A 10,572-nucleotide genomic window follows, 5' to 3' on the forward strand; every position below is an offset into this window, starting at 1 on the left:
AGGGATGTAGCAATAGAGAGAAAGGGAAAAGGCATGTAATTATCTGCAGAAGTTCGACATCCCCTGTAAATCCACGGAGCCGTCTGACGTGGCTAATTAAAGAAGCAATCAAAGGTCCACCTCCAGAGATTTTGAGAGAAAGAGGAGAGAGAAGGAAGTGGAAGGAGAGAAAAAAAGGCCAGAGAGATAGAAAGAAGTCCTAATGGGGAGAGTGAGGGAAGGGAACGTAAGGAGTGGGAATATGGGAGAGAAGAGAGGATGAGTGTTGTGATCTTTGTTATTGTTTCATATGTCAACCTCCCCCCCCTTGGATTCTTGGATGAGGCTCTCGCATGCCTCTTCTCTCTATTCACTCTTTTTTTTTTTCTTGGATCTGGCCATCACACTGCCATCATTTCTGACCTTCATCTGAGGAGTGCAAATAGCTGCTGTGATTTACCACGGCATCAGGGAAATAAGCCGCACTCAAACAAAAAAAAAGTAGCACATTAGTCATATCTGGTTAGTCAGGTTTTTTTCTTTTTTTTTCTAAGTTGAAATGATGGATCTCCTCATGCCTTTCTAGGGCACAAAAACAGTGATGTAACCTGCAGGCATCAGGTGTTTCAGGCCTTTCAGCATCAGACGCCCTCTCGCTGGCAGCCCTGCTGAGGTTGATCGGGCCTCACTTTGTGCAGCTGTAGCAGCCTCCCACACGTTTGCTCTTTTTTACAGCAAAACCAGATACATTTCCCAGCAACCTGTGTGTTGTGGTGGATGACGCATTGATCTTGCAGAGGGACTTCCTTACAAAAGCCCCTAACATCTTGTACTCACTGTACTGGCTAACCGGGCCGTCTGAACTTGGCCTTCTTCATTCCAGAGTCCCCTCCATCTGGTCCTCTCAAGAAGTAGCCAGCCTCAGCATGGCAATGGGCTTTGTCAAGTCTGGCACATGTCGCAGGTCTAAATATAGTTGTGACTTACTGGAATATGTTGAGTTCCCTGCACATTTCTACCAGTGTTACTTTACTTATCACTCCCTTATAATCTAACTTTTCACTTGATGTCTAAATTTTGTGTTTTCTGCCCCATCCCTTTCTTCTCTCATGAAAAAAGTCAGAAAACCAGATGTCTGTTTATAGTGTCATGAAATTAAAATAACATGCATACGGCATTTTAAAAGAAAATATTGAGTTTATTTTGACTATTTCCTTGTGAAGTAGTGTGAATGCATCCAACATTTTCAAATCTGGGCAGCATCAGAAGATGTTTGTGTTTTCATTGTTCGCTTATTTCACACGGTCCAACTGACACTGGAATGATTTTTTTTTTTTTTTTACCAGACTGTAAAAACAATGATGGCCAGGAGAAAGAGAAGGATGAAACATAAAGGTGTAGCTGAGATGGTTCCCCAATGATATTGTTTCTTTTTCTTCACCTTTCATCTCTGCCCCCCTGTTCCTTCCTTCCCTCCCTCCCTCATCTCTCTCTCACTCTCTGGGGGCACAGACCTGGGGGACATGAGGTAGAAAGAGTTAGTGTGGACCAGATTATTGTTGCACTTGGTCATCCCCTGTCAGCAGAAAAAGAGCTGAGAGCAGGACACTGACCTGTGCTCCTCCTGTCCAGTGTGTGTGTGTGTGTGTGTGTGTGTGTGTGTGTGTGTGTGTGTGCGTGTGTGTGCGCCCCGCTTGCACTTCAGCCCATGGGCCCATGGAACACTATATTTCATTGTCCAGGGCTTTGGTTGTTATAATATTCACCCTGAGTGATCATCACTTTCTTATTCCTTTCCTGTTTAAAAAAATTATATCATTTTATGTTATTAGTTTTTGCTTCCCTGCTCATCCTCAAATGTAATATTGTCCCAGTGTATATGCCTGTATTTCAGAGGAAAATCCACATACCGTATGTCTGTTCCCTGCGTTGAATCTTCCATTACTGAGAGCACTCTTTGCGTTTGTGCAGCTGGACTGACATTTTATTACTGAAAACATAACTAAAATAACTATGAGTTCAGTTATTTATGGAACAAGTAGATTGCACACCGTCTGCAAAATGTTTGATACATTTTAATGTATTTTATGGTGGATTTCTACTTTTTACTGTGTTTTTAGTGCAGCCTGGTCCAGAAAAACATGTCTAAACTCTTCACCCAATCATAAGGAGCTCCAAACAATGGATGTAAAGCAACTATAGACAATTTACTGCCAAAAACACAACATGCATAACTTCCTGTGTACCAGAAGATTTATGCAAAAACTCTCCATTGTGTTATATAAACTGATACCGGGGAATAAAATCAGAGACCTTCATTTATGTAATAGCATTGTTATGTTAAAGATATTCACTTGAAGTTTTAGTTAAAGTCCCTGATGAATTAATATTGGCCTTCAGAGGTACCGTATCGGTGTAACAGCCCAGAAGGCCCTCTGTCAGTCTGTGCCCTCATTCTCTTCTGTTTATTCGTCCTTGGGGTGTGTTCAGTGTGTCTCCATCTCTCTGGCTGCCCTGTCCACCCGGTGTCAATCTGGCTGCTGTATAATTGGTTGTTTTTTGGTCGGCCAGCCTGTCCTCCCTGGCGTTGATTCATGGCGTTTGTAAAGGTGACAGTAGCGGCTGTCCCTACCAGACAAAGTAGAGCCATCACCAGCCAGACCCCGGCTGACCTGCTAGTTTGTGTGCACACTCTCGCGCGGACGCGGACACACACATACACGCATAGGAAACACATGCAGCTTTGCCTGAGGCCTCACAGGGGAGGAGAGGGAGGCAGGTAAGGTCATCATGTACACAGCCCGACCACAGAAGATCCTCAAAAACACACACACACACACACATAAAAGTGAATAAACACATACACATATGGCTGATTGTCTTGTTTTTTTTTAAATAATGTATTCAATTCGAAATTCAACACATGTAACTGTATAAATCCAGGCACTGTCCTCACAGTCACATGTACATGAATGCCCTTCAGGGTCTTTATGATATATGTAAAGAAAATGAACATCTGCCCATAAACCGATACACACAGACCTGATAATTACTGCTATACACATATACAAAAAGTCACACACATCATTTCAAGAGCAAAATGCACAAATGCAAAGACAGAGGTATTATGCACGATTAATATAACAATAAAACTTTATTTATAGCATCTTTTTAATGAAATACATCGCACATAGGTTCATATACATTAAAATGTGGACACAAATAAATACCTACAAATATACACACACACACAAGCACAACACTCTCTTTATGCAGGCCTTCCCCGGTGACCTCGATACACCCAGAACTGACACTTTATCTACTTAGCAGTGTCACCTTCAAAAGACTGCACCACTGACACACACACACACACACACACACACACACGCCACCTTGTCTGTAAAAATCCCCCCACAAATAACAGCCATATGTGTGTCAGGTTTAGGGGTCTCCATCATGCTCTTTTTAAGGCAGCGGCTTCATATCTATAATTGAAGGTAATCGGCTGGTAAAAGGATTGTAAAGGGTTTTGTGCTGTAGTTAAGAATTGATCAGGGGCTCTGGCTTTTTCATGGTCCTGCCATTGACCTTGTAATTGATTTGGTGAGCATGTTTTTTCTCCTTTCTTGTGTTATGGTTTGATACAGTATAATTGACTTTGCTTGCTGTCGTATCGGTTCAAGTTGATTTCTTTTGTCTTTCCGAGTGTGTGTGTACTGTATGTGTGTCTTTTTTCTAGTGCTAACCTTATGAGGACCAATTAGGCTTTATTGTGCTGTACATTTAGATTAACACAAGGGCTACATTTAGGTTCAGGGATTAAAGAATGAATAAAACCAGCGCTGAGTCCCCGCAAGTATAACAGAGCTCACATCTCGGTGTGTGTGCGGGCCTGATTACATGTGCGTGTGCAAGTGAGCTTACATTCATAGCGAGCTGACCTGTGTTACAGCGAATGTAATTGATTGTGTGTGTGCCGGTGTCTCGGTGTTAAGGTTAATTTCTCTAACTGCTGGTAAGTGCTGTCTGACCGCTCCCCTGGCGGCCTCTCCGAGCTGAAGTAATGCCACTTAGAGGCCCCGGGCCCCCGCCACTGGGCAGCCCATTGATCCGCTGATCGATAATTGCATCTGTACCGTACACTGAGCAGGGAGGCTTCCGCGCTGACCTGAACACTAACACACCCACCGGTGTGAGGCACAGAGTCGCCCCACAAGAGCGGCTATCAAACTGCAGTCCAGGGACCACCTAAGGGTTCACAAAGAGGTTTCAGAGCAGCCACCAGCAAAACGAGGCTTAGTTTAATTTCACTGGTCTTTCATTCAGGAGGAGTTTTTTTTTTTTTTTTTCAATTTGTTAAATAGATTCACTCCATCACTGTTACCTCCCCACACAATGATGACTGTTTTTTTCTCTACATATTCTAACATTAGTCCCTGTAAAAAGTAAAATCCCCTCCTCACAGACTAAGAGCTCTGTGGAAGTTTGTTTAAGTCACTGATTCAGTTTCTATAGCAAGACTTTTCCCCAAGCCCTTCCTGTCAGATGGGAGTCAAAATGACATCACCGTTCATTTCTGCATCCTTTTCCTCCTCCTGTTGTTTTATTCCTCTCAGGGAGCCTCCATCTTGTTTCAGATCACAGCCAATAAAGCAGCCTTCATCTCTCCCTCCCTCTCTGCCTCTCCCTCATCCTCTCTCTCCTACTTCCTGTTAAAGGAATCAGTCAGTCAGAACACTCAAAACACATATTAAACAGGCATCAGCCTCTTGCCGGGGCCAAATCACGCTGTTCAAATGTTGTTCTTCCACCGGGAGCGCAGGACAACTGAAGAGATGGGATCTGCAACATTAACTTGATTCACGGCTGCGGCGACTGAGTGACACTCCATAAACCTCAGCGGGCCGCCGCTGGGCCCCGCCGACAGCACCCCATGGCTAATGTGACACACACAAGCAACGCATAGCCTTACCACCCCCACAGCACTGTACACACACCTAAGCAGGGACTAGAATATACATACAAATACATACTGTATAGCACTAAATGTTGAGACACACACCAGCTAAGCCTGATTGTAACATTCCTCCCACATAATAATAGATACGTACAACATGCGAATTCAGAGACTCTCATACATACAAATATAAATGTATTAAATTTGCCCCGGACAGGCAAAACTGAGTTTTACCAAACTGGATGTACACACATGGTCAGGAGTTCACACTCTAATATGACATTTCACTTAAAAAAAAAACACACATGCACGCACACATAAACAGGCTTCGTTGTAATGCAGCAGAAAGTGCACAGCCAATGAGTTATTGTCTTCTGCAGAAAAGCTCTCAGCTCACAGCATTTCGGCGTAGGCAGTTAGCACGGGCCCTGTAGCTCTGTGTAAATGGGTAACCTCTGCTGCTAAAAATGCCAACTTCCTCTGGCTGTCTTCAGCAGTGCTGACTCCTTCCACACACTAACTACTGCACTTGTCACTTTGGATACAGATAGAAGACTCTGTACTGATATTTACTAGAGCTACTTGTTGCCTGCGTACTGCAGCATCACTGTGATTTTCTTGTTTGTTTGCCTTTACACAAATGCGTGTTGTTATCGCACACGAGAGGGGGATGCAGTTGAAGTATACAGGTGAACAGAGACTCATACTGTGGAGAAGAGACAGGTAGACATAGTGGAGGCAGTGGAGGAAGTCTTTCTCCGTGGGTCAGAGTCACAGATGTATTATATTATATCCATGGTCAGAATCAGGGTGTTGTGCACTTCATATGCCAAATAGTGGAGCAAAATTGTTCACAATGTATTGTCAAAAAGAAAAAAACCTTTACAACGCTCTGTTCTCATTTACACCAAGAGTTTGGAGTAACTAAAAACTCAGCTGAAAGGAACAACAAGAGCAGCTTTGTCCTCAGCCTGCCTCACAGTTTTTGTTCTGTGATTATAATTTGTTATGTACATTTTCGACTGAACAACAGAAACAGCTAACTTTTCCTATTTTCTCTCTGTCTGTGTAAAATACTCAGGACATGCATTCGTTTACACAAACAAGATGTGTAAGTGGATGCATGCGTTGCTTTAGAGGCTGTTACTGGTGACACTGGCATCAGCTATTTCTATCTGTCCAGGATTTAACAGTTTGCTCTTTTTTTTCGACTCGGTCCTAAATAAAGTCTTCACACTGTTTTCCTTCAGCGGCTGATGTACAGACTTGTAAAATGTACCAATAGTCCATTTTGAGATTGTATCGGTGCAGGATTAAGAGGCTCGCTGTCACCAGAGGACTATTGCTCACTGCCTACCTGTCCAGTGAGAGTGGAACTTGAAGCTAACACATCTCCGTGTCGGTTTGAGGACGGGGCACAGCTGGGTCACAGTTTGTTTGCTTGCTGCACAACTATGACTTTCTGATCACATTGTCAACTTTGTGAACGCGGGACATTAAATGTCAGAAGGAGACGGGAATATCAGTGATTGATGAGTTTGTTCCTGTATGTACTGTGGGATCTGTGTGCTCTTGGCATTACACCCTTGGGACTAAACCTTGTGCTTCCAAAATGTCAACTTTTCAGAAACCAAGCAAAAAAAAAATGTGTTCTATTTCCTGAAGTTGTGGTTGGGTTGTGGTTTTGTAGGAATTTTAATGAGTTTAATGAGCCAAATGGATTTTATAACATGCAAACCTTCAAGTACACATCGTCAAGTGAGACTAAAACATTGCAAATTAGGATCAATATCCTCCTTCAGTGACAACAATACATGTGTGTTTTCAGTTTTTTTGTTCAATAAGTTCCTCTGTGCCTGGCAGCCCAGGCGTGAACAGTCTCTTCTTCCCTGTGTAAAAATCTCATTTTTCTGCATAGATTAGCCTACGAGTGTCTAAGCCAGGCGCTGTTTAAACAATGGCATTTCTAACACTGTTCCTATCACCTTGGAAACGCCATGGCAACCTGTGATCTGAGAGGGCACAGTGTGGCTCAATTAGCACCAGGCGTATCTCACCACACTCTTTCCGCCAGCCTAATATCTCCATATTCTGTCTCCTTTCATGCATTAAGTGACACAAATATGTGCAGTGTTTCATCGCCATTTATGTCAGCTTAGTCCTCCATATAGCTTTTTTTTTTCTTACGGTGTTTGATGCCTAAACATAGTAAGTTTTAATTGTTGTGTGTTTACTGAGAACAATAAGAGAAATGGACAGCTATGTGTGTCTTTGTATGTGTCTTAATTGGCTTGTCAGTATACTATGCCTATTGTCTACTATTACGAGGCAGTGACACAACGGGTCTGAACTGAACTGGACTATATCATAGATTGTGAATCACAGTATTTTTTGGGAAAAGGAATCAATAAAAAGCAAACAAAATTAAAAACCTGAGACGAACACAAAAGAATATGTACAGAGGGGAATGTTTGCAGAGAGTCTTAAATGAAAACAATATTCAAGATGCCCAAAATTTGAATACGACTGTGATTAATTTAGACTGTCAGATTTGTCAACCACTGTTCTTCCATCATCACTATGTTTTAAAAAGCTCCCATACAAAAAATACCTATCACTGTCAGCTGCTTTTAACATTTTTAACATTCCCACTTACAAAACTTCATTTTTTCAAGATAAGAAAATGAATGATTTTTACTTTCTCACATTTTTTCTTTATTTCACACCACCATGGTTTAATTTTTCATAATTCATCTGCTGTCCAAAGGGTGTCGAACAGTGGGGGTTGTCTGTAAAGATCTTAGATCTTCATCATCTTCCTACCAAATTATTTTCCTTTTAAACTCTGTGTTTTGACTCCTTTCTGTCTCTTATTTTAACTCTGTTTTAGCAGTCTAAGAATTTAATTCCAGTATCTGAAAAATATCAAAACTCTGACATCTAATATGGAATATGTCTCTCTCACTCTTCCTCAGGTATTGTGTCCAAGTCTTTTGAGTGTCGCCTGAAGGGCCAAGGGGCTGCATTTGTGGAGGCAGAGATTTTGGGATCTCCAGATCTGCACAGGAAGGGCTCATCGGATGGACACGATGAGCAAGTCCAGCAGGTCATCATCATCCAGGGCTATGGCGGCGGGGAGGTAGCCATCGACCAGGCCCTGGAGGAGTCGGCTGCTGCCACCCTGCAAACATTGGCCATGGCCGGCCAGGTGGCCGAGGTGCTGCACATCACCGAGGACGGACAAGTCATAGCCTCAGGCAGGGAAGTGGCATCGGCGGGGGCCCACCTGGCCGGAGGCAGCACCCAGTTTGTGGTTCTTGAGTCAGGGGAGGCCAGGGAGAACCTGCAGGCCGTGGCGAGAGGAGGGGTGACAGTCACAACCGCAGGAAAAAATCGCATTGTTTCAGAGTCGTCCACGGCTCTGGACGCTCTGCTGAGTGCCGTCAGCGAAATGGGCCACCAGGAGGAAATGCAAGGAGAGGCAGCCGTCATTCACGAGGTCCTGAGCCCCGAGATGGCTGAAGCCGTGCAGAGTGAAGTGCAGGCAGAGGTGAAACAGGAGCAGGAGGAGGAGGTGCAGGTCATCCAGGAGAGCGGGCAGGAGGGGATGCAGGAGGGGATGCAGGAGGTGCTGCAGCTCGCAGCGTCACAGATGATGAAGGAAGGTCTGACCCAGGTCATCGTCAACGATGAAGGCACTCACTACATCGTGACAGAACTGGACAACTGCACCTTGCAGGTGGAGGAAGGCGTGTATGGAGAGGCGGGGGCAGGTGAAGGAGAGGTGCAGCAGGCAGAGCAGCAGGCAGAAGAAATGGTGGTTTATCTGGACGGATCCCCTCATAATATAGTCCTGGAAGGGTAGAAGAGAGAGCAATAGAAGTAGAGATCTGTCCTTTCATTTCAGATTTCCCTGTTTAATTCTGTTAAAGCTGCATTAGGCCAAATGTTTGCCAGGAAATCAGTTTCTTAGAGTCTTCCTCTCCTCTTATTCCCAGCTTGTTTTGCATTGTTTGACTCTGGTTTTGCTTCTCTTGTCTTCTCTTGGGCTATGCCAAACTCAGGTTAAACATCATTTATTTAGACAGACAGTGAAGGAAAGAGGTTTTGGTGCTAAGTGAGGTAACTTGCAATCATCACAACCACCAAGATTATATTAACAACGTCATTAATGCCATGCAAGAAAATGAATATATTTCTTCTTTAAATATTTTTTAAAATATGCATCTAATATTCTGAGAATGAAATGGCTCACTGTAAAATGTGTATTTTGCTCACTAGAGACAACAACAGGTTTAGGTTTTGTTTTTGTTTTGTTTGTTTTTTTGTTGAATTTTGCTCATGTGTCCTATGACAGTTTGGTTTATTAATTATTTTCCATTTTCCTAGGTGTTTTTCCTCCACCCTTTGTAGTGATTAGTGTACTATCAGTTACAAACCCATAGTTCGAAAACAGATCTTCTAGATGTTTTATGTGTTTTTGGCAAACCCTTATCTTTTCAAAAAACCTGTAAAACATTAATTCTGTTTCATTTGTGTCAATAAAGGTTGAGCCTAATTTTTTAACAACTGTCTTAGTTTTTTTTTATATACATGTATTTGCTGTTAATTGTCATGTCGAACACACATTTCAGCATCAATACAGCGGTTACATGTACTGAACAGCGCCGTCATACAAGCAACATGCACATACATGCATCAGCTGATGGCTCCCATCATGCTTTCTGATCACTAACAGAGTCATTATCATCACCATTATCATTATCGTCATCATGATCACCATCATCCTAATCGTCATCCTCTCTTCTCCCCACCATCAGTCCCATTCCGTTCATTGTGTACTACACGCTCATCCTTTTTTCCCCAGCAGTATTCAGCACTGGAGGGAGAATCAATATTCATTTAGGCCCCTACACGGGCCTGGTTTCTGATGGAGTGAGTGGGAGAGCAGTATGACGGCTGCAAACACAATGGCCAACCGCTGAAAGTAGAGAGAGAAAGCACTCGTACACACCGAGGGCATCAAAAGATCATCCCTTTAACACACACACACACACACACACAGCGCTGCGCACGCAGAGCGAGAAGGTGGGCTGAGAGAGAAAGTAGTGGAGGAGTGGGCAGGAAAAATGAGAGGATTACAGATGGATGTTGAGAGAGGTGAGGCCAGAGAGAAGTGAAAGAGCAGTGAAATCCACAACCACACAGAGAGAAGGGAGCCTGTAATTTCACATAACACCTGTCTGCCTTTCAGCCTGTCTTTGTCTCCTGCTCCCAGCCTCATGTTGCATTTATAAACTCACACAATCTTTTCATACAGGGTTTTTTTTTCCCATTCAGCAAAAGATAGGCACATTTAACAGAGGTCACGTTCTCTGTGTGAGCATCCATATGTGCCTTTGAGCAGGAACCAAAGTTTGTTAACACCCACTGAGTGGTAGAAAAAATGCAAATAAATGCATGATGCATATCAAAATACAGACAGCGTGTGTGTTGGTGGTGGGATGGGTTAAATATTTAAAACACTCCATGTAATCTGAATTTATTTGCATTTTATGATGAACAACAAAAGAGTAAGTGTAAGTGTTTTCCAGCCTTTTTGGCATGAGACCCCTTTACAGGCAACTTGTGATCAA

At 43.2% G+C, this 10,572-nt stretch overlaps 1 protein-coding gene across 1 annotated transcript in view; it reads left to right on the forward strand.

Annotated features, from left to right (window-relative positions):
• znf407 (zinc finger protein 407) overlaps positions 1–9,269 on the forward strand; it is a 145,318-nt gene extending 136,049 nt beyond the window's left edge. The window contains exon 10 of the mRNA XM_083988856.1: positions 7,912–9,269. Coding sequence (XP_083844982.1) covers positions 7,912–8,801 — 890 coding nt within the window. The 3' untranslated portion in view covers positions 8,802–9,269. The remainder of the gene's footprint in view (positions 1–7,911) is intronic.
• The last annotated feature ends 1,303 nt before the right edge of the window (positions 9,270–10,572 follow it).

This window comes from Trachurus trachurus (genome assembly GCF_905171665.1).
Source record: "Trachurus trachurus genome assembly, chromosome: 16".
Lineage (NCBI taxonomy): Eukaryota > Metazoa > Chordata > Actinopteri > Carangiformes > Carangidae > Trachurus > Trachurus trachurus.